Source organism: Elaeis guineensis, chromosome 13 (assembly GCF_000442705.2).
Source record: "Elaeis guineensis isolate ETL-2024a chromosome 13, EG11, whole genome shotgun sequence".
NCBI lineage: Eukaryota > Viridiplantae > Streptophyta > Magnoliopsida > Arecales > Arecaceae > Elaeis > Elaeis guineensis.
This window is the reverse complement of record NC_026005.2, coordinates 15,482,362-15,508,363: the sequence shown is the minus strand read 5'-3', so window position 1 is coordinate 15,508,363 and position 26,002 is coordinate 15,482,362. Positions and strand designations below refer to the sequence as shown.

General features: G+C 37.1%; 1 protein-coding gene across 5 annotated transcripts in view; it reads left to right on the top strand.

The window, feature by feature from the left end:
* The window catches only part of LOC105056363 (sodium/hydrogen exchanger 7), a 100,983-nt gene that overhangs the window by 20,539 nt on the left and 54,442 nt on the right, over nt 1-26,002 (top strand). For 4 of the 5 annotated variants that reach the window (XM_010938530.4, XM_010938529.4, XM_029267928.2 and 1 more), the window contains one exon: nt 13,117-13,161. The exons of the other annotated variant lie outside the window; for it this stretch is intronic. In XM_010938530.4, coding sequence (XP_010936832.1) covers nt 13,117-13,161 — 45 coding nt within the window. The remainder of the gene's footprint in view (nt 1-13,116; nt 13,162-26,002) is intronic. 5 annotated transcript variants of the gene reach the window in all.

Here is a 26,002-nt window from a genome sequence, read left to right as displayed (position 1 = left end):
TTGTAGCGAGCTTTAGGCCAACGACTCTCAAATCAGTTGATTTTCAGGTATTAGGTATAAAACATCCCTCAGACTTACTGACTTGAGTCAAAAAGGCTACGAGTTAAGATCGACTCTACAAGATATTTTTTTCACATTCTCACATTTTGACGTGAACAACAATGCTTAGGCAAAGAGATCTGGTTACTCAGTGAGAAATGCTAAAAATCTATTTTATTAAGGTAGACTTTTTGCATAATTTGATATTTACACCTATACCCTTATGAAGCAGATTTTTCATTGAGATAGGCAAAAAGAGGATTCTCGAATTACTCCAAAATTCGTTTTGGTCTAAATCCTACCATTTATTGGATTTCTTAATAATTTCCTCGATATCTCTAAAGTTATCTAGACCGTCAATCACTTATTGATTAGGGTGCCTGATTAACTCTAAATCGAGACAAAATTCAGGTACACAAAGATAATTATTTCTGACTATACTCAAGGACTTAATTAAATTAGTTATTCTCTTCTCCAATTTAATTTTCATTGTCCTCAATGGAAGAAGAGAATTATAACATAACAGGAAAGGATACCACCTGAGTTCAATGTGTGCATTCATTGTTGAGTGATCATTGTTGGATGTGGTGTTTTCTTGATTTCAGCTAGTGTGAACGTGGCTCTCCCCCCAACTTGGCTAGTAGCATCACTTATCCACTCCACTTTAGAAATTCAACTTGGCTAATTATCTTTCTAGAGATTCCTACAAAATGAAAAGAAACTAAAAATATTGCATAAGCTGGGTTGCTTTCCAACAAGCGTTAAGTTTAACATCTTCAGTCGGATGTTATGAGGGAGTCTCACCTATAACCAATTTGGATAGGTCCCTCAAAGGTTTCAAAAGGATAAGACCAATCAAGAGGCCTTGTCATCATAGTCAAAAAATATTCATGGAATGCTCTACAATGATTAGTCTAGACCAATAGAATGTACTGGGCAAGCACATAATACCAGGGACTAACAATATTTTCATAATTTTTCTAATGACTAGGAAGGGATTGTGTTTGTTGAATCGAGATTAGGGTTAGTAGTTTAAGAGATTCTTCAATATAACCTGATCTACTTTAATCCCTGTCTTGGATATGGTATGTTTCGACATCATCTCTTCCTAATCTATAGCATGGTATTTTTTTCAAATTAACACTAAATCTATCTCCATATATTGTTTTAACACCATAGAAAGATTTTGGAGATAGTCTTTGAAAGTAGTGTCAAAAATAGAGAAATCAATTATAAAAATCTCAATATTATTGTCCTTTATTTTAGAAATATCTCACCCAATAGCTTCTTTATGTGCTTTTAGAATACCTACAAGTTGGGCTTCCTGATTAGGAATCATTAGAAGAGTGTCAGTGGGTGCATCAGGAAGTGGCTTTAGTTGGTGGTGATTCTAACAAGAGAGCTATTGGGGGGTTAGGTGATGGCTCATATTTTTCGATCCAAAGTAGGGTGGTTTTAGGGTAGGGTGCATCGACTAGATCATTTGTTTTTGTGATATATCCATCGATATCAAAATCGTCTACCCTGAAGTGAGCTAAACAGGGATCTAAAGAATCTTGGAGGAGAATTGTGGGTGTAACTTCCTCTATTATGTTATTTATTTGTGGTCCTTGAGAAGTCTCAATTAATTCTATTTTATCAATTTGTCCTCCTTTCCCGTTATAAGGAATGGATGATTCTAGGACACTTGAGAATGGGACTATAGGTAGGTAAGGTGATGATGGAATTAGTTCGTCCCATTATTTGAATTTTTCTCTAGATATTTCTACCTTAGTCGAATTATCTGTGCTGGTCGTTTTGATTGTGCAGGATTGTTCTATGACTAGTTCATTTTCGAGAGTCATAATCGATTGTTCAGAAAAAATTATAGGAACATTAAAATTTTTAGTCAGGTATTGTCCCTCTGGATTACTCTCAGACTGACTAAACAGCTTTCTTTCCTCTTTTCTACGAATTGTAATTACTGATTGATCGATTTGAATTTTTATTTCGGTTAAGGATTGCATAGAGTGAAGGAGCTGATTGGTGCTTTTAATCATATCTAGTGCTTGCAAAATCTTCTCTTCAAATGATGGGCTATAGATAGTTAGAGAAGGTTAATTTTGCGAATAGGGCATGTCCTAATTGGGTGCTTCTACAAACGTAGATCGTTGTGTTGCCGGATTAACCACTGATTGTGGTTTCTATGAAAAATTTGGTTGAACCCCCAACTTGGATTGTAGTCGTTAAAGAATGGGTTATTTTCTGGTTCGTAGGCTATTTGGGTTTGATCTTGATGAACTTGCTCATACTTAAACTCAGAAAATTGACGCATGGTTGGGCATTCAACTTGTTGTGCAGGAAGAAAAGATGTAGAGAGTGTCTAATAGTCGGTAGGCGATCTAATTTATGAGACAGCTCATCCTCTCTACTGTAGAAATCCATATTCCCAGCACAGATTTAATTTATCGGATTGTTCTGATTATTTTAATATATAATCAAGGGGTCTAGATCAGAACAATCTCTTCTGATTTTTTTTAAAGAAAGAGGGAGAGAAGAAGAAGAGAAGATGAAGAAAGAGAAGTTCTAAAGATGAGAATCCTAAGAGAGTTCTAGACCTAGAGACGATAGATGAGAATGTTGTTTTTAATTATTTTTCTTGATTTTTCAAACAAGTAATGCAATCAAGCCAACTCTATCCTAAGGTTATCCTAGATTTAGATAGCTCTTAACTTCCAAGGTCACCTTCGAGCACTCCAAGTAAAAGACTAGCCACTCAACTGGTCAGGCAAGTGTAAGGTTGGTGGAGATCTCTCCGTTGTTTTTCTTAGACACCAACTAAGTTGGCCAGATCAGCGAACGGAATCAATTAATGAACCACCTTCCTTCGGGATGTAATTTTTGAACCATTTTTCTAGATATCAATTAAACTGAGCAATCTTAATTCGATTCAACTCTTAGGGTTCCTTGTCCTATTAAGTTCGAGAGTCCTTAGAGGCCAACGTCTAATTAATTTTAAGTTAGAGGTTTTGGTTAATGCAAATGCAAGATTGTGATTTGCGGGCCAAGAAAGGGTGATCAAATCTCCACCTTATCTTGTTTAATTGGATTAAGTGCCCTTAAAATGTTTTATGAAAATATGCAATGCAAAAAGAAAAGATGTCCAAACATATTAAGTAGCTTTTAAGATTTAATTAGTTTATTTATATTAGTCAAGTGTTATGTGGTGTCTTTGTATTCTTTTTATTTTATGTTATCTTTAAGCAAGAAGGAATAAGAGGTAAGTTTTAAATTAGGTTAATTAGGTATGAGAAGATAATCTAACTAAATGAAAAGTAAATAATGCTAAGATTAAAAGGCAAGTAAGTAACCTACAAATAAAGCAACAAATCAAATCTACTTTTAGAGAAATAAATTATTCTAAGCTATGAAAAGCAGTAAATCACTAGGAATAATGAGCAGTAATAAATAAGGTAACTACTTAACTATGCAAATAAGATAATCTCATAGTTAAGAATAAAAGGTAACTACGTAATCTAAATAAAAGGCAAGAAGTCTAATCTACTTAGAAAATAGAAAATTACTAATTATATAAAGCAGTAAATTATTCTAAGCTATAGAATGCAGTAAATCATTAGGCTATAAAAAGTAAAAAATTTTTCTATGCATGCAAATAAAGTAATCTAACTAGAGAGCAGTAAATCTACCATATATGAAAAGTAATATAAGACAGAAATTTTAAAAAGAATAAATAGAAGATAATTAAGCAATTAAAGTAAATTAATTAACAATAAAAAGTAAATTATCAATCAGCAAAATAAAGTATGAAAAATAAGAGTGCAAAAGAAAAAATAATCAACTAGAAAAATAAAGTAATAAATATATATTTTTTTAATTTTTTGATTTTTTTTTAAACAATCATACCAAGATCTCCGACAACGGTGCCAAAATTTGATGTATCGTAGTACATCAAAATTAACTCTACTCACTACTATGTAGATAGGGTGAGTCGGGATTATATCTACAGGAATTTCAGGTCGATTATTTTGAAAATACAAACGAAAAGAATAGTAGATTGTAAGAAACTAAGAATGAAATATGAAGATTGCAATAAAAATATTTTTTATTGATCAAATAAAGAAGTATACATAATGGAAAAGAAACAAAAATATGATACAAGATAACTAAACCAAATTGAACTTCTCACTGCATCCGATGGTGGATGCGCCTCCTTAAATCCTTCGTCTTCCTTTGTGCAGATAGCGGCAGGATGGCTGAAAAGCTTGGTCTAGAAACTTCAAGGAAGAAAGGTAGAAAGAAGAGGGTAGAGGAATATGAAAAGGATAGCAGCACTAGGATTAGGACCTCTCCTAGATTTGATGGAAGGAATGCTAGGCTTGGGATCTCCCCTAGACTTTTTAAGATGTGGAGAATGAATCAATGGTGGAATATGGTGTCGTGCTAGGATTAGTACCTCCCCTAGACTTATGGAGAAGAGAGAAAGAGACATGGGGGCAGCAGCTTGGAGAGAAACTTAGGCGTTGGCTTGATGGGAAGAGAGAAAAGAAAGAGCTTTGATGGAGGAGAGGAGAGGTGGAAGAGAGGGAAGAAGATGAAGAACTCCACAAGGGGGCTGATGGATTGAGAAAGGAGGGTTGGAGTGTATTTATAGAGAGGAGACTAGGGTTTCATGAAAAGAGAGGTGGGAGTGTGAATAAAGATCCTTGGATCTTCATATTGCTTCTTCTCTGTTGATCAATAAGTCGCATTCACACTTGGATCTTCATAAAGAGTGATCTTTTAATCTGAACTCTTGAGATTTAAGTCGTGTCCACATTTGGTTCCATTTATCTTCTAATCTAGACTTTTGATTGAAGAGGTTACTTCTTGATCCTTGATCTTTAAGTCGCGTTCATACTGAAATAGGAGCTGGTTGCCTGATTCACTTAAATCTAATCCGATTTGAGTCTAATTTGAATCGTATCAATTCAAACTCCTAATTACCTGCAAAATAGACTAGAGAGTATCAAATTCTTAATAAATAAAGTACAATTAAATAGAATTATATGCTTTTAGTGACTTAATTCAAGTGTTCATCATTATGGAAAATAGATTCATCAGTTTAAGATAAACATATCAAATTTACTACTAATGCCAAGTGGAATGCCTATGATACTCATAAACATTTGGATTTTGCTTATAATCCGAGCTTTAAATATGATGCCAATTTTGATACTAAGTCCATTCTTGTTCATCTTATATTTGATGTTGTTCAGGATAATCCTCTTGATAGTACATTGGGTAAGAGACTGCCCATCCTTGATTAGGATAATGAGAGATAATACCATACTGTGGTCCGAAAATATATCCATATAATGGTGGATACTGCATATGAGAGTACTTGTCAGGATATGACCATTGGGAGGATACATCTGTATCATTCGTAGAAAAGGAAGGATCATGATATGCATTCTGGCTATTTGATGCTCCAACATATCCTATTTTGGTTGATGATGATGATGATCTAACTTGCTCAGATTCTAATTTATTTCTCAAAGCTTCTTGATCCATCCATATCATAAACTCTGGATATGCTCCGCGTCGACGTTCTTCAGTTATTCTCAACTCTTCATGAAAACGATTGAAAATATCTGCAGCCTGTGTGCCACATCCTGCAATAATTCTTTTTCCCCTCCTATAGCCCAGTAACTCCTCATCCTGATATCCAGATTTGATCTAGCTCCATGGTCTTGATCCTATGTAGCATGGGTGAAATATGCTTCTTTTGTGAAAGGACTGATCCCATATGCTTCATCACCCCCTCGGCCCGGACCATCATGATCATTAGATCCATCATCACTTTTGCTATCATTATCATCATTACTATTATCACGAGATGATCTAGGCAATGCGGAATTTGAGGGCTCGGATGTTTCAGTATGACTATCTCGAACCTGCACATCATTAATAGCCTCTAGTGCATCAATTATTGTCTTCCCTTTTAATTTGGACTTTGCATCTCTCCTCAACTGCAACTCTTTGACTCTCTCAAGGTCGGACTGGCCTTTGTTTGTTGACTTATTTTACCTCTACTACTGGTCTCAATGTTCTGACTATCTTTGGAGATCCTTGTTTGATGTCTTGAACTAAATATTCCACGATCAAATCGCTGATCAAAATCTTCCAATTGCTTGCTGTCCAATGCACCATCGTCTTCACCAGTATCTCACATTCCACTCTGAATGGGGGATAAATGAGAGGCTGCCCATTGGTCCACATCTTGTATCTCTACTTCATGTGCTATTGTTTTGCATGGTCGGGGGGATCTTCTGGCTCATCCAACACCAGTGGGTCTCGTGCTTCCTGATCTGCGATCCAGCTCAACATGGATCCTACTCATCATGAACAAAGTCCTCTTCAAATGGGTCATCTGTCTGAGCTCTTTTCCGTCATTGACATACTTGAGCTTTAACCTCATATTATAATGGACAAAAATCAGATCTCTTAATTTTTGTGAGGTTAGACGATTTTTGATCTTCGTATGGATCAGGGCAAATGTACTCCAATTGCGCTCGCATCCACTTGATGAGACAGTTTGTGATAGAATTCGAATGGTAATCTTTTTTAAATTTGGTGCGGATGTGCTCCACTGGATCCACTACTCTCCTACATTTAAATAAATATATGTATATAAATTTTTAAATCTCGGACTATACATAGATGTAAAGATAATAAAAACTAGTCTCATATTAATACCTGGTGACATTTTAAATATGGATCGATGTACTCCTTGTTCTCCAAAGCTCCCTTCTCTCAATTTTTTTTTTCTATCCAATCAATATAGACTTCTCATTGAAGGTCATTAAATTTTAAATTTTCAATAAATTAGTATAATTCAAAAATATACCAACAATCGTACTATAATAAGCATCTACTCATTTATTATCTCACTTATGGCTTCTGCAGCCAAGTTCAAATCACTTTCTAGCCTATACACCACATTCCTCAGGGCCATCAGAAGCTTCTCATCTAAGGCAATATTGTGGTCATACTGATATTTAAGATTTAAATAATAGGTTGTACAAAAAATAAGAACAATATTGATTAAAAACAAAGATATTCACAGTTTAGTCGATAAAGGATAAGAGTTGAGATTTAAATAAATTTTATCTATTAAGTGCAATTCCATCCCCATTTGAGTTTTCCATCTATCCTCAATGATGCGCAAATATGGTGCTGCTTTCTTCTATCTTATTACTGCTATAATCTCTTTTTTACCGACAGACATCTTAAGATATACATAGCTCATTTGAGGAAATTTCTCAGTATCCACTATCTGTAGTACCATATACAAGGGCTCTACTGTCTTAACCACCTTAGAGTACCTATCCCAAAAATCATTACTCAATATAATACTCTCAACACATCGTCCATTATTCGCCCTTGCATATTTGGAAGCCCTCCATTCATCAGAAGTCATCATAGCTGTCAAATCAGACTAATTATCAAGAAGGCTCTTCAATGCTATGTAATTAGTGGCAAATCTTGTCAATCCCGATCTAAGTAGGTCCCCTTGTATATGTTTTCTCATAAGAGCAAGTACCCAGATGTGATTGTAGATGTATTTCGGTACTATTTATCCACTATCTACTATAGATTTTACCTTAGGTAACTGTCCGATATCCTTCATCATCAGGTCTATATAGTGTGTTGCACAAAGGATCTAATACAGATGCTGCTTTTTCAGCATCAAATCCTTTCCTGCTTTTATATAGTTTGCCCCATTATCTGTGACTATTTGGATGATATACTCTTCACCAATCTCATCAACCACATCCCTCGTTAAGTCCAAAATATAATTGGAGTCATGCATTTTATATGAAGCATCAATTGAATTATGAAAGATGGTCACTCTATCACAATAGACTAGGAAGTTGATAATACTCCTAGTAGGCCCAGACCAACCATCACACATCAATGTCACTCCATAAGTCTTTTACTCCCTTTTATAACTTTCAATCCAAGATTTATATTTGCGACTTGTTGTTGCAAGTATGGTCCATGTATCTCATAGGGTGTAAGAGGATCAATATCTGGATCGGCTTTTTGTACCATACTAATCATCGATCGAAAGTACGTATTTGTCGTTATCTATGCTGGAATATGGCCTAAGTGAAACCAGTTAGCAATTGCCCTTCCTATTTGTTTTTTCTTATCCTTATTTATATAGTTATCAATTCATGGTTGCTTTGACTCTGGATCTGGATATGCTGTAGGATCTAGATCATGGATACTGCGATCTCTTGAGTTCTTCTTCGACTTCTTCCCAAAAGCACCGAACAATGACTTGATTGAAGATCCTTCCATTCTCGTGGATTGACTCTTATCTAATCCAGTAAAGTGTAAATGTGAACATGATCTTCTGCATCAGAACCACCATCCTTCTCAAATTGAGAACATCCAAATTGTGCTCTGTCTCAATACCTCATGTTGCCATTGGTCTTGTCAGGAGGCCCTAATAGCCTCTTGTAGATGAGCTGCCTCTAAATCATCTGGATCAAAATAATAATCATCATCATCTAAGTCTATATGAGCATATGATTCAGATGTTCGACGATCCAATGCTTCTCTTTGAGTTTTGGATGTTATTTTTGCCTCCTTTTCTTTTTGTAGATGATCCCTCATCATAGTTCGAACCTCTACAGGTATCTTTGGACATTTTTTGACATCACTGAAGCCAACCACCAAGTGTTGTTTTAATTGGGTGACTCCACCTCCTCTATTTTCTAATCCACAGTAACTACATTTCCATTGATGCCGATCCTTCCCTATTTTTCCAAAATGCCACCCAATATCTGTATCCTTTTGTTGCTTGCTTTCGGGATCTATCTAGTTAAAAAATTAAAATTAAAATTATTTATTGTATTTAATTACCTAACCATCTGTATGCTTAGGATTTTTATAATGTTGTTGACATATTTTTATAATTTCTAAATATTTTATAATTAATATTTTTTAGTTATTTAATATATTTATTACATTCACTATGTACCCTTTTCTAGGTTTGGAATATATTTTTATAATTTCTACAAATGTTTATAATTACTAAAATTTATCTTAATTATTTATTATATCTAGTTATCTATCCATTTCTACGTTTAGGATTTTTGTAATCTTTAAAATATATTTTTATTATTCATAAATATTTTATAATATTTAGCACCAATATCTCAAAAATATTTAGTTGATTATGTGGATCAAGGGTATGGTTCACAATGGCAAGGCAGTGCTGTAAAACTATTGGGCACACTTTTGTATCAGATTATCAGCTTATTTACTAAAAATGAGAAAAAAATTATTTGATAATAAGCATGAAATATAAAAATAATGGATGGGAGTACAAATACCACAAGTGAGTCCTTTCATGTCCGTTGTATAAATTGCAGAATTTCCCTTCTTCTTCTTTCTCAGATAAGGTTCCGAAATGCTCAGAAAAAATATATTCGTTCGTAAGAATTCACTAAATATTGTGGATATGAAAATTGAGAGCTGGATGTAAGAATTTATAGGAATTAAATTGTACTGTTGTGAAGATCGTTGTGAAGACCGTTGGATGCTGTAAAGATCGTTGGATGTTGTAAAGATCATTGGATGTATATAATAAAAAAGCCACATATGAAGGACAGGTAAATATTCCAACTAGTGCTTTGGGAGTCATGTGGGCGGGGGCAGAATCGATCACACGCAGGCGCCAGTCGAATCATGTGCAGGCATGTGCGGAGAGCGATCACGTGTTCACGGATTCATGGGCGCATACTCGAATCACATGCTCGCGGAGCCAATACGCGCACATGCGCAAGGGAAAGCATAGGCCATTCGATGCTTTGAGATCGGGTGGGCCTTATAATTGCCATCAGGCTGAAAGAGGCGAAAATAGCAAGAGGCGGAGAGGGTTTTGAGGGTTTTGATGGATCGGCCATTCCTCCCCTCCGATCCTCCCTCCCTCCTCCCTTCTCCCTTGTTTTCTCGTCGGAGATCTGAACACCTCCTTCCTTCTTTTTCCTCTCTTTCCTTTTTTCTTCTCCCCGAGCGGCTACTCCCTCCCGTCCGTGCTTCTCCCGGCTCCTCCTTGCTGGCTGTGCTCCTTCTTTTCGATGACGATGATGACGGCAACAAGCGAAAAGGGTCAGTACCGCTCCCTCCCTCCTGTTCTCCTCTGGTCCTCCCTCTCGATTCGTCAATCGAAATAGGAAAATAGTGTCCGTTTCGATCGGGATGGCTGTACTGGTGCATGATCCGGTCGGAAACAAAGCGGGATGGCTGGATGCTCGTTTCGGGGTCCCGCACCCGTTCTAGGTATCGAAATTGTGGAGGAACGCGACGAGATGGATGGGACGGCCCCTGTCCCGATGGGATGAGCTAGGAGATCCCCCCCAACCATGCCAAACAATAGCACATAAAGCAGGGATACAAGATGTGGACCAATGGACGGCCTCTTATTTATCCTCCATTCAGAGTGGAATGCGAGATACTGGTAGAGACGATGGTGGATTGGACAGCAGGCAATCTGAAGATTCTGATCAATGATTTGATCGTGGAATGTTTAGTTCAAGACATCAAACAAGGATCTTCAAAGATAGTCAGGGCATTGGGACCAGTAGTAGAGGTAAAATAAGTCAACAAGCAAAGGCCAGTCAGAGCTCGAAAAAGAGTTAGAGAGTTGCAGTTGAGAAGAGATATGCAAAGTCCAAATCAAAAGGGAAGGCAATAATTGATGCCCTAGAGGCTACTAATGATGTGCAGGTTCGAGATGGTCATACTGAAACATCCGAGCCCTCAGATTCCGCATTGCCTAGATCATCTCGTGATAATAGTGATGATGATAATGATAGCAAAAGTGATGATGGATCTGATGATCATGATGGTCAGGGTGGAGGGGGTGGTGAAGTATATGGGATCAGTCCTTTCACTGAAGAAGCATATTTCATCCATGCTACATAGGATCAGGACCATAGAGCTAGATCAAATCTACATATTAGGATGAGGAGTTGCTGGCCTATAGAAGGAGGGGAAAAAATTGTTGTAGGACGTGGCATACAGGCGTAGATATTTTGAATCGTTTTCATGAAAAATTGAGAATAATTGAAGAACGTCGACGTTGAGCATATCCAGAGTTTATGGCATGGATGGACTAAGAAGCTTTGAGAAGTAAATTAGAGTCTGAGCAAGCTAGATCGTTATCATCATCGACCAGAATAGGATCTGTTGGAGCATCAAATAGCCAAAGCGCACATCATGACCCTTCTTTTTCTACGAATGATGCAGATGTATCCTCCCAATGGTCATATCCTGAGGAGTACTCTCATATGCAGTATCTACCTTTATATGGATACTTTTTTGGATCATAATATGGTATTACCTTTCATTATCCTAATCAGGGATAGGCAGTCTATTACCCAATATACTATCAAGAGGGTTATCCTGGACAACATCAAATACAAGATGAATAAGGATGGGCTTAGTATCAAAATTGGCATCATATTCAAGACTTGGATTATGAACAAAATCCAAATGTTTATGAGCATCATGGGCATTCCACTTGGAATTAATAATAAATTTGATATGTTTATCTTAAACTGATGAATCTATTTTGTGTAACATTGAAAATTAAAATTATTAGCATATTTATATTTTTATATACAAGTGGCTAAGCTCAAATTATATGGATTATAGCTTTTTCATCAAACTTCGACATTTTTACTTTATCAAATACTCGTGGATGCATCAAGTATGAGAAATCTTCATTTTGTAATCAACAAACGATCTTCAATAACCTGGAAGATCATAATGCATCAGAGCATTAGTATTAGATAGAACCAAACTATTATAAATATATCACTTTTAAAGTTCAAATATATTTAAACAATAAATAGACCAATAAAACCTCAAGATAAATTTAAAAAAATACTATCTATACGTATAAAAGGGTGTCCCAAGTGCGTACCGGGATGCTTGATCAGGACGGCCACCGAGACGAGATGGGACGGGGCATGGGGCGTCCTGTTTCGGGAGAAAATCAGGACGCCCCGTTTCATGGGATTTAAAACCTTGCATGCGTGTGCAATGTATATATGTTTGCATATTGACATATATACACACGTGTATGAATGCTAGAAAGGTCATGATCTACTTAGAGTGTCAAATTTTTGATGTTTGATCAAGTCAATTGTCTTCTTTAGAGGTGTAAATGAGCCAAGCAAGTGGAAGCCAACTTGTGCTTAGCAAGAGTTGGGAAGGCCTAGCTAGAGCTTGGCTCCATTCAACTTGAGTTGGCTTGAGCTCGACTTGGTTAAGCATGTGGTTGTCAAACCATTGTAAAGCGGTGATGGAAAAGGGAGAAAGGGTATCCAGCATGCTTAGGGAATGGAATAGTTTGATGTGGAGGATTTCTGATGCTACAAGCATAGCCATTAGGTAGTTCAAGGAGAAGTTTGGATGTGGCAATGCTGAAGATAACAATGATGGGCCTGCAATGAGTAAACTTCGTGTGGACATTGAGATTGTTTGTTTGAAAATGGCAGAGTTGGGTTGATCATATGCTCTCTAGTTGTTGCTGCTCTTGAAACATGGGAAAAGAGAGGAGGTGTGGTACTTAATTTTTTAGTGCAACAACAGTGCTAACTGGGTTAGACAGTTGATATGGAGTATGCCATCCATGGGAAACCAATCGTTATTTGTCTGCTATTGTTAGCTTGGAATGCTTTCTTTTCCAAGTGGATCTCATAATATATTAAGGAATTAGAAGTGTAGCAGTGATCAAACTCATACCTATTTCATGCGCACATACTAGCTGTTTAAAACAGGAGAATGTAACCCTGATATATACTCACAAGATGGGCATTCTTGTTGCAGACCCTGTAGAATTATAATATGCATCAAATTTTGTAATTTCCTAGTCACTTGTAATACTTTGCTTAAGGAAATATATAGATTTTCTATTTTTATGTGCATCTTATGTAATGTATGCATAACTTTATTTGTTTCTGTGGAGTTTTTGAAGAGGGATTTATTATTTTTGTTTCTGCATCTCTTTTTCAGGGAAATGGTAGCTTACATTGCCAATACTCTAATTTTTATCTTGAGGTATTACTAGATGCTTTGACATTTCATATTGCGGTAATTGTTTTAATGCTTGTTACTTCTAACAAATACATAATCCTTGTCCATATAAATAAATAGACTTTTTGTGTGTAAAATTGATAATTCTATTTCTGATTGATTAGTGAAATTACATGCAAAATAATTATAACTAAGATTCACTGAACCGAGACGAGGGTTTGTACCCATCCACTATCAATTTGCTCTTGGTACCATTGTGTATCATACCAACCTGAGGCATACTGGAACTAGGGGGAAGGAGAGGGAAGGACAGGCATAACTCTGATCTGCAACCTACGATCTCCGGCCTTGATACCCGTCATCATTGTTTGCAGTGGTCGTGGTTGTCATCATTATCGTTGTCATCTTCATCATTATTGTCATGGTGAGATAGAAGAGAAGGAGATCATTGTTATCATCATCAATGGCAGTGATGGTACCCTAACTCTGGTGGGGAAATCATGAGAAGAAAGGAGGATCTGGGGAGAGGGGAAAGTTTATTTTGGCTTGAATCCTGTTTGGTTCCGAGTAGCCCGAAATTTCTTGAAACTGGGCGGAACCAAAAGGTTCGGCCTGGTTCAGGCCAGCTGACCTTGGACTGAATCAAGTGGCCAAACCATCTAGGTTCCTAGCTGGTTTGGTTTGGTGTGCTTTGTATTGCCCAGTCTAGAATGGTTTGACAAACCCTGGTTTATGACTAATGTCTAGGCAAAACGGATAATGACTATTTGGGATTTCAGTTGTTCTTCATCTTTGCTATTTGTAAGTTCAAGAATTTTCATGTTCTTTGCAATTTTCCTTGTGTAGAAAAAGAAATTCATTGAAAATGTGTCACGAGAAGATTCAAGGAAACTTATCTAAAATGTTCAAGGGGATGGTATGGTTGGTGGAAGATAAGAAGGCAACAAGAGATCATATTGAAAAAAATAAAATCAATATAACAACTACTTGCAAGTAAATATAACTTATAACTTGTCCAAAGAATTTGAAGGAATGATAAGGTTAGTGGAAGACTAAAACTAAGAAGAGACTGAATTTTTTTTTTTTTTGGTTAAATCAAATTTATTAACAGCTCCTCACAAGTACATTTCCTTACATGGAGTAAGTGCCTCTCTAAGCATTGACACATGTTGTCTTAAAGTATTTACTTCTAGTATATTTATTCTTCTCATTTCAGATTTTCCACCCCATTGAATTCATAAAGGATCTCCATGAATACTTGTTTTATCATTGCCAAAAATTTCAATGCTACAATGCTAGACACCTAGGCACTGGGCTTGGAAATTTCGCCACAGTTAATAAGACAATAATTGACATGACAAGAAAATTTTGTGGTGGTGCTAAAATGATCGATTATCTCATTTTCCAAATGACCTAAGATGCTCTTTCATTAACTTTGATGCCCATTACATCGTAATTAAGGTTGAATTATTATGTTCCTAATCCAAATAATGAATCATATATCATCTGAAAGAAAGCTGGAGAAAATTCCATGTTGAGGACATCTTTGCTCTTCCATCTTCATTCCTTTCTGTTGTCCAATTGTCTATTCTAAGTTGCTTTTTATCGTCCTTGTCTATCACATTATTCTTAGTTAGTGCAAGTGAGCAAGTCATACTCTTCATAGTTGTAGCTCACCTTATTCTTCTTAGCTCTACCACCTTGTTGCGAACCAAAATAGGGAGAGATAACAATAGTAGCTGACAGTAACATGACTAAACTAATACAGCAGAGCAGCACAATTATTCAGCTAACACAAGTAGACATCATCCAGATTCAGACAATGATGTAGACAATGATAAGTGATATGGAGTAGCGGCGAACAATGTTAGTGGCTTCAAGTACCACATCATCTTTTTCAAGCATTGATCAGATTGTTTGGTGATAAAACTGACATAGGTCAAAGATAGGGGTGATATTGACCAAAGAGGGAGGTTATTAAGAGGACTACCAGTCTACCATGTTTAACTTTACATTGATGGCTTGAAGTCAGTATTGATGCTGCCTTAGTGTAAGCTTCATATCATAGTTATATGTCTAGTCTCCTGGCACTTTTGATTAGTGCCAAACCTTATTCCAAAACAAAGACTTTTGGGTAAAACATGTTGAAGATTGTACCACCTATTTAATTTTGGGCAGCATTCTTTAGTTCCATTTAAGACTTTTGTTTACTCCATTTCTACACCCCATCTCAACGATTTAGCTGGCTTCTGTGAGCAAGTGCCATATAGATCAAGTTTGATGGAGCTAGAACAGATGAAAGTTACGTGATTTTTGCTAAACTGGATAGAATTCAGCTGTAAATCACATGGTGTGGATGTGCAGCCCAAAGAGTTAGAGTTCGATCATGATCTGGACAAGTAGGCCAAAAGATTGGAATCGGGCCATGATTAACCAAGATATAAGAGTTATAGGCGGAGGGACGTTGAATAGTAATGTGGTTGACAGCTACACTTGAGATCATGGGAGTAAATTGTTGAAACCGCTGAAGATTGGAATGACATGGGCAATTACAGGGATCAGCAATTATGTTCAGTTATTTTGTTCCCGAGTATAAATTAGTGTAATTGTACTCTGTAAGCAATCCTTTAACGATCTAAATCAATGTATTGTTTGTTATCTTATCTTAGTTTACCAATAGCTTTCTTAAGAGTCATGTTAACTTAGATCTTTACATTGTGGCCCATGCTACATCTCTATCCCCATCGAGATCCATTTTCCTTGAATGGTGGCATGACCATGGCAAAAGTTCTTGAAGGTCAAGGCATTTTGACCTACGCTATCCTCATATCCTCCCTTTGATCACCATTTTTCTGGTTCTTCTAACACTGGTGGTATGTACCTACCTCTTGCCATCTGATTTGTCACGCCATTTGTCTACAACAAGTCCTTTGACATACCTAGATGAGACAAAAAGGGTGGAAATAAATTTTTAGCACACTTGGTGAGACAACTACGTAGCTGTCATCATGTCACCATGGAAGGAGATCAATGAAGTAGTTGTAGAGAAAGTGGCTATTGTGCTGAGGCCACTTTTAGAATGATATCCTACATCTTTGGCTTTGATGTTTGAACAAATTTGAAAAACTTGTTTTTGTTGTCGAGAGTCAATATTATAAGCTATATTCTGGTGCATACCATGGTAGAATTAGTTGTATCATATCTTTATGACATGAATCGCGAATTGTATTGAAATTAGAGCTGGTCATGGGGTAGGCCTCAGGTCTAGACTGTAGTCATTTTTGGTCGGGCCTATTTAAAATTTGACATGTCCTATGCCCAAGCCCGGCCTATAATCAGCTCTAATGGAAATGTTGGGAGCTTTGAGGAACCGGACTTTGAGATCTTGGCTTGTCAAAAGGAAGATGCAAAACCTTATGTTTACGAGTCCGTGGAATCTTTAAATTGAGGAAGAAATCTTGTAGGTGAATGCAGGAGCAAATCAGACATACGAGGCAATCAATGATGCTTCGGACAATATTAGACTGATATTTGAACCTGTGATGGGCTTCAACCATTCTGGTTTGCAAATGGCTACTAAGGGAAATGTCGATGGAATCACATCAACACATGGCCATCATTGGAATCAATCCTCTTCGAGTGATGGATGGGGGACAACAATTTAGACCACCTATAGTGCATCTTATCTTTACTTTGAGGGCTGTGGGGCAACCACCCAAGTGGATACCATCACCTCCTTGTCATTAGTAGTCATCTTTGCCAAATCTATATGCTGGAGAGCAATCTATTAAACAGTTAGAGGCCTATAATCCTCCAAGGGCTAGGGGCATCAATCATTTTATTGGGCACATACCCCTCCAAATCAGTCATATCCGTCATACTGGTGAGTTGGAGGGCAGTTACAATATTGGTTCTTATCTTCATTAGATCCTCCATGATTTTTACTTTTGCTCAAATTTGAATCACAGCTCTACCAAATCTTCCATGGTTTGTATTTGTGGCTCAAATTCATTTTTCCTAAGAGGTGAACCTATCAACCTCCCGTAGAAAAGCACCACACACTACACGCGTTAGAGGTAGAAGATCAAGGAAGAGGCTACACAGGAGAGTTTTTTTCTCATATTCAAAAGAATGTACAAGGGTGCATATATACAAATATATATATCTAAAGAATGTACAAGGGCCTATATATACAAATATATATATCTGAATATAGTCAGGAATATGGTAATATTCTAGAGAATTCTATACTTTTATGGTATACATTACCCATACTTTTATGATAGAAAATGTGATAATATTCTAGAGAATATTACCTACACACTTTTATGGTATACATTATCTCCACTTTTATGGTAGGAAATATGGTAATATTTTAGAGAATATTATTTAGGGTTTCCCGTACTAGCCCGAACTGATTGGTATGGGGCGTACTGAATTGAACCGATTCAGTTCACCCTCTTTTTTCGATAAATCAAGCAAACCACATCGAACTGAGCGGTTTGATATGGTTTGCTGTCGAATCGCTCAAAATTGAGTGGTTTCATTCGATTTGGCTTCGTTCGGCTCGGTTCACACGTGAACCGAGCTGTACCGACATCAGCATGTGGGGGGGGAAGTGTGGGGTGGGGGGCTCGGGGGTGTGGTTTTTGTCTGCTTTTGTGAGGCTGGGTTATCAATAATTTGGTAGTTTCAGTCTGAGAGCCGAGAAGCTTGAGAGCAAACTCTCAGCTTCTCAGACTTCGACGACGGGTGCAAACAAAGCCCAAAAAATGAGAAAAAATTCCATAACTCTTTTGATAGGGCGATAAATTTTGACCGAAAGCAAGATAATCCTTTGTTCTACCATTAAATATTTTATTTTTCATCTTTTTTTGATCAATAACAGCCAAAAAATAGAAAAATAAGAAAAAATTATGTCAAAATTTGTGATTTTGATATGCTTTCGTTATATGTTATAGATCATTAGACAATATACATGATGACACTAAAATCATTAATTTTTATTAATTATTTTTTAAATATATATATTTTAAAAATTATTAAAAAAATTAAATTTAAAAAAATAAAATCAAAAAATTATTAAATTGTCGTATTTTGTTAAACTTGCAAAAATGAGTAAGAAGGATCCAGAGTGTGACATTAGCTGGGAGCATGGTGAGATGCTCTAAATTTGACATCATTGGAGTTGCAAATGGTGCAGCACAGAGTTCAAGAGAAGAGGGGAGTTCAAGAGAAGAGGGGTGACTAAGTTGTAGATGCATTTAGCTAGTGGTTATCGAAATGTGGTTGTGTCGAAAATACCCACAGGAGGTTCGATAGCTTATGAAGCACTTCGCTGATCAGAAAGCCGTGAAGTAAGCAAAGGAGAAGAGGACAGAGATGGACCATCAAGCTGGAGAGTCATCTTTCTATCATTCTAGAGAATCAAAGGTCTCTGCTCCATATGACGAGGAGATAGAGATTGAGACTACCATTCAGGTAAGTCTGGATGATCAGCATAGGCTGGAGGAGATGGCTAGATATAGAGAGCGATTTGGACCGTCATTCTATGAATCAGAGTCCGACTCTACGATCGTTAGAAGAGAGTTTGAGTTTAGGAGGATCATCTTTGTCAGAAAGCCAGTCAGTAGAGGCAGGATGGGTATTTCATCGATGTTGGAGGCTTTTGATAGTAGGTTCGGCAGGAATATTCCAGCAGGAGCTATCATTTATGATTTGGATTCACATACTTTTTCTAGCAATGATTTAAAACAGTAAATGGTTGATACTATGCTGAAGAAGGATATGTGGCGAGCTATTGGATCATAGTTTCATTTTAGCCATATTTCAGCAAATGCAGCGGGTAATACTTACTATCGGTCTGTCATTTCAGTCGTACAGACTGCTGGCCCCGATGTAGATCTTTCAGCATCCAGAAATATCCATGGTCAGCTTCTTGACAGTAATAAAGAAGAGTTAAAGAGATGGATCTCTTCTTACAAGAGTAAATGGTCTATATACGGACTGACGGCGATGTATGATGGTTGGATCGGTCTAACTAGATGGAATATCATAAATTTTTTGACATATTATGATGAAAAAATATTTTTTTATAAATCAATTGATGCTTTAAATAAGGTGCACAATACTGCATACATCCTTAAATTGATGGAGGTGATTGATTCAGTTAGAGAGCAGAATATCGTACAGGTCATCATAGATAATGGGCCGCGATATAAGGCCGCTGGCGAGATGCTGATGGAGTGACGATCGCATATTTATTGGACACCATGTGCTGCACATTGCATTAACCTCATGTTGATGGATATTGAAAAGCTTCATAGAGTACAGTAGGTAGTGGATATAGCCCAGTCTATTATTAAATTTATCTATAATCATATATGGGTGTTGTTATTGATGCGGAAATATATTGAGAAAAAGATCTTGAGATCGGATGTCACACGGTTTACTACAAACTACATAGCACTTGATAGTCTTTTGCAAAAGAAAGCAGCCTTACGTCCGATGTTTGTCAGTGCCGAGTGACAGGAGAGTAGATATGCGAGGGCTGGCACTGAGGAAAGTCATATGGAGAATTTGGTGACTAGTCAGTCATTCTGGCAATGGGTTGATAAGATAATGAAGGTTATCAAGCTATCATATTAGGTGCTTCATGCTATGGACAGTGAGAGATACCCCCAAATAGACTTCCTATATCACGTGATGGAGAGGGTAAAGCAATAGATCAGTGAGATAGATCCCAAACATGTCCAAAAATACATTAACATCATTGAGCGCCGCTGAAACTATCAGATGGGTAGGGATTTGCATCTAGCCGGTAAGCATGAATTCAAGAATCATTTGAATTTTTTTTTTGTACCAGTATAAGTTTACTTAATCATTTGTGAAATTTATTTTCAATTTACAATTTGAATCCGAGATTTCAGTATAGCATATCCAGAATAGATATGGATAATGAGCTTCTCACTGCTCTCTGTAATGTTATATATAAGATGGTTTCCGATTCCGAAATTACATCTATGTATCTATAAGAGGTATGTTAGGTCAATTAAGGTGCGGTCGTTTAACTTAATAATATATTTGTTACTAAAATGATATGTTTTTCACAGACGAAACAGTTTAGAGAAGGGACGGACAGCTTTGGAGTCTTATTGGCTGTCGTAAGTAAAAAGAAGATGAATCTAGATAAATTATATATCAACAGTGAGAACTTTGTTGATATTACATGCCTAAAAATATCATAAAATCTAATATATAATTTTGTTTAATTTTTTGACAGTTGAATGGTGGATCCATTTTGGACAGTCCGTACTAAATTTGAAAAATGTGGTCATCCGCATTCTTTCCCAAACGATCTTCTTTAGTGGGTGTGAGCGCAATTGGTCGACTCTCATCCTTATCCACAGCAAACAAAAAAACTGTCTGACACAGAAGTACCTCATTGATCTTGTTTATGTGCACTATAATTTAAGATTGAGGCTAAAATATATCCAGGATGAAGTACAGTTGAAGTATACGGATCTGATGATAGATGATTATGCCATTGCTGATGAAGATCAATGATTGGATGGCTGCAGGCCAACAACAAGAGTTGAAACTTGATGACCAGCCAGTGTGGTAGCTAGAGAGATCAGGATGGATCCAGGGCAGTGGATAGATAGAAATATTTCATATAGAGTTCCAGTCGATCAGTCATAGCTTGAGGGATCACAGGGGAGTCATTCATCACGTGACTCCGTGTTCAAGTCATCTAGTCAGATATTTAAGTGAGAAATGCTGAGACGAGATCGGTCACAAAAGGGCACTAAGGGAGCTCGAAAAGGCAAAGAAAAAGGAATGGCAGTTGCAGCACTCTCGAGAGTGCAGGAGTCAGTTGACTCAGATTCAGAGACCAATGGCAGTGAGAGTGATGGTAGCAGTCATGGATCTAATGATTCGAGAGGGATTGGAGGATACGAGATTACTATTCATGAGATACAGCCACATGATGGTATTCGATTCATCGGTGAGTCTCAATTAACACATCACATAAGATAGGGATCATGGTGGATGACCTGATAGACCCGATGAGGAGACGATCTCATATAGGTGACGGCCTCTCAGAGGTCATCTAGTGCATGATATAGCTGCAGATGACCTTAGACATGGAGTAGGATCCATGGATGTATTTGGATCATCGTCATACAATGGATCCTATCACTTGCAGGCAGCTTATGATCTATATGGATATGGTATATTCGAGACATCGGCTTTCAGTGGCTATTATCTTATACAGTTTGGAGCACCTTATGGATCGAATTTTGCTACTGACATATTTGGATAGGCCCTCTACAGCCATATCATCATCCTGAGGATACGTCTCAGAGTTAGATGAGCGAGAGATCTGATATATCTTACAATCTAGAGAGCATATCTTATGGGATGAATATTCAGGATTACAGTGCTTCTTGGCTAGAGGGATGGACTGATGTTCCTTCGGAGTATTTGGATGATTTGGATATCTACGAGACATTCGATGAGATATTAGATCAGTAGAGATTCTGAGGTTAGCATATTATTCTTTGTAATTTGCATTTTAGATATATTTATTGCATTATTTGTCTTTTAGACTTTTTTTTATTTTTTTTTAGATGGTAGAATTGTTATATGACTTAAATAAATATTAATTTGAATATAAAGTAATTTAAAAAATAATAATTTTTTTAAAAAATCAAATTCAATAGAAAAAATCAAAAAAAATGGTTGGCGTATTGGTACTGAATCGGTATGCCATGGTGCACTAACAGTACGGTACGGTATATGGTATGGTATCATACCGCATCGGAACTGATATGGGGCTCGGTATCGGTTTTGGAATCTTTGATATTACCTACATCTTTTATGGTATATATTACCCACACTTTTATGATAGGAAATATGGTATGGACTAACAGCCCTCAAGCTATGCATGAGTTTGAGTCATGGATAGCTTGTCCTTTAGAAATCAAAATCTCGCCTTTGACAATCCTTTGGTGAATATATCTGCAACATGATTATCCGATTCAATAAAACGAGCCTCTATTTTCCCATCCTCTATCTTCTCTCTGATGAAGTGCTGATCAATTTGGGTGTGTTTAGTTTTACCATGATGAACTAAATTAGAGAAAATTTTGATGGCACTCTGATTGTTACAATAAATGATTGACCGTCCAATGCTGTCTCAAAACATGAAGAATTTGCCTTAACCAGGTTATTTCTACTGCAAGAGAGGCCATAAATCTGTACTCTGCCTCTGCACTAGATCTTGCTACTGTCCGTTGCTTTCTGCTGCTCCAGACTATGAGATTTTTTTCAATGAAGATACAAAATCTAGAAATTGATCTTCGTGTATTTGGGTCTTCAGCCCAATTGGCACATGTAAAGTCACAAATAACAAAGGGATTATCTATAGATCCTATATACTTCAGCCCATCTCCTATAGTGCTCTTAATGTGTCTGAGGATTCTTTTTACTACCTCCATATGCCTATCTCGGGGATCATGAACTGTGATACTTGGTTTATAGCATACGCTATGTCAGATCTAGTGAATGTCAAATACTGCAAGGCTCCCACAATGCTACGATATTCATGTGGATATCTATATGCTGCTCCATCTACTTTAAGTTTTTCACCTATAACAGCTGGGGTGGCCTCTGACTTACAATCTTTAATCCCACTTCTGCTAAGCAAATCTAAAGCATATGTTTGCTGTGATAGGAACATAGTGTCTCTTACTTTGTATACCTCTACACTAAGAAAGTATCTCAGCTTTCCAAGATCCTTCATTTGGAACATTTACAACAAATGATCCTTCAGGATGTTGATATGTTCCTGAGATGATCCGGTGATAACAATGTCATAAACATATATAAGCAATATAGTGATTCCATCGATACCTATATGAATGAATAGGGAGTAATCCACCTAACTATGCTGGAATCCAAAGCTACGAATCTCATCAGAAAACCTCTGGAGTCAAGCCCTGGAGGCTTGCTTTAGACCATACAATGATTTTAGGAGCCTACATACTTTCCTACCAGGGTCATCTATAGCATATCCTGGTGGTTGCTCTATCTATACTTCTTCTTTTAAATCCCCATGGAGAAATGCGTTCTTTACATCCATTTGATGCAGATGCCAACCATGAGTAACAGCAAGAGCCAGAATAAGCCTAATAGTTCCTATCTTAATGATTGGGCTGAAAATTTCGTCATAATCCAACCCATACTTTTGGATGTATCCTTTTGCTACCAATCTAGCCTTGCATCTCTCAACACTTCCATTGGCTCGCCTTTTAATTTTGTAGACCCATTTGCAACCGACAACATTCTTTCCAGTAGGTCTATCCAAGATCTCTCATATATAGTTTTTATTTAGAGCAGTCATCTCTTCATTCATTGCCTCTATCCATCGGTGCCGGTGGTCCTTGGAAGCTTGCTTGTAAGAAACCGATTCATGCTAATGCTGGAGTGCAAAAATGTACAAGTGATACTCAACACTAAATGCTTCATATGAGACCAATCTGTCAATTGGATGCCTCTCTCTGCTAGAACGCTGCAAAACTGTCTCTACAACAGACTCCGGAACGTCAGGTGGAGTGTAAAGTTGCTGCCCTTGCTGCTCACCTATTTCATTTTCAAGTCTGGCATGGTCTCCTTTAGTGGTATTCATCGGAACATGCCTGTGATAAACCTATCCATACATTCTGTCTTCTCTATGATGCATGTCACTTATATTAATGGACAGAGAGTCTGTCTTTACAGCAACTTCATGTTTGTTACAGTGATCACAATCAGTTTTTGTAACCTGCATTTGTCTTAATACATCATCAAACCATGGTTGGAAGCTGACACTGTCATCATCTATATTAGAGATAGTCATTTCCTTCACAGGTGTAGTAGGACACTGCTCGTCATCCAAACGAAAGTTATTTTCATCAAATATGACATTTTTTGAAATGACTATGCTTCATTTTTGGGGATTCCAACAACGATATCCCTTGAAGTCATCAGCATATCTAACAAACCTACAAACATTAGCCTTAGGAGCAAACTTATTTCTTTAAGTGTTAGGAATATGAACATAACACCTACATCCCCATACTTTTATATAGTCATACGTGGGAACCACACCATGAAGAATTTTGTATGGTGACTTATGCCCCAAAAATTTCATAGGCAGCCTATTAATGATATGGACTGTTGTGTAGAAAGCTTCGGTCCATAATCCAAAATGGGCACAACTCCCATGCATCATGCTCGTGCCACTCTCAACTATATGCCGATGTTTTCGCTCCACTACATTTTGTTCTGGTGTATGTGGGCAAGATTTCTGATGATGTATACCATGACTATGTAAATAATTCTTAAATTGATGGGAAATATACTCCCACCTCCATCACTATGGAAGTTAATAATAGGCATGCCACACTTGTTTTGGATGAAAGAATGAAAACGCTGAAATATGGAAAACACATCAGTTTTTTGTTTAATGAAAAATATCCAGGTAAAATGACTATAGCAATCAATGAAGGTAACATAAAAGCGATTTCTTGAATATGCTTGAATTGGGACAGGTCCCCACATATCTGAGTAGACAATTTCAAAAGAAAAAAAGCTCGTTTATTTGTTATCTGAATAGGGAGAGAATGAGTCTTACAAATTTGATACTTTGGACATAATGATTCACTAAGTCAACATTATTGCATGGGGCATAGGACAAAAGACCTTTCTTGAACATGGACTCTAAGAAGTGACTACCACAATGAGCAAGGCGTCGATGCCACAATCTGGCATCTCTTCTCTTGGCGTTGGCAGCACTGAATAGCAATGAGGATGACTTTAGAATGACATTAGACTTGGATGGATGACTATGAGCTTCCTTCAACACAAATAGGCTCCCCTCACGAACACCTTCAGTGAGTGTTTTGTTCGTTCGGAGATCCTTGATAAAAACAGAATCAGGAGTAAAAACAACATAAGAATCTAATTGATTACATAATTGGGAAACAGAAAGAAGACTTTTTTGAATGTCAGGAACTAAATATGTGTTGGACAAAACAAGAGGTGTGGGATGACTTGTGGAACAGGGAAGCAAAGCATTGCCTATATGTGTGATGGTGTGAAGGGTGCCATCTCTTGTAGTAACATAGCCATGAGGCATAAGAGATTTGGCATCAGAAATCTTACCCATATTACCAGTAATATGATTGCTTGCCCCAGAATCAAGGAACCACATCTGTTGTTGATTAGCATCATTTATTCCCAAATTCTTGAAAGTGGCAGCTAATGCTTCATGTCCTCGTTGTACTTGTTGCTGTCCACCATCATTTGCATGCACATAATTAGCATTTCTAGCATTCCTAAGCCCTGTAGCAGCAGCTCCATAAGTAGATAAATCCCAACAATTTGTAGCAGTATGTCCCTTTCTTTGGCAAAGCTGACAAAATACTGGTCCCCACTGTTGTCTTTCCAAATTATTATTTCTTTGATTATTTTATGGCTGATTTCCTTGTCCACCATTCTAGGGTATGGGCAGCAGCCCATGTCCTCCATTGTTATGTTTAGGATTCCAATTTCCACATCTTTCTCCACATCCGCCACTCTGATTATTTTGACTTCTACCAAATCTAGCATTAACATTAAGCACATCATGGTTACCACTAGATTCAGTCTGCTCAACCTTCTTTTACTTCTTCACATGATGTTGCTCATATTGTAGCAGCATAGGACGTAGTGCTTCATAGGATGGAAGTTTAGGCTGACATTCAAGGGAGATGACCAACATGTCAAAATCTGGTCCAAGCCCTGTCAAAATTTGCTGAACTTATCTACAGCTGAAATT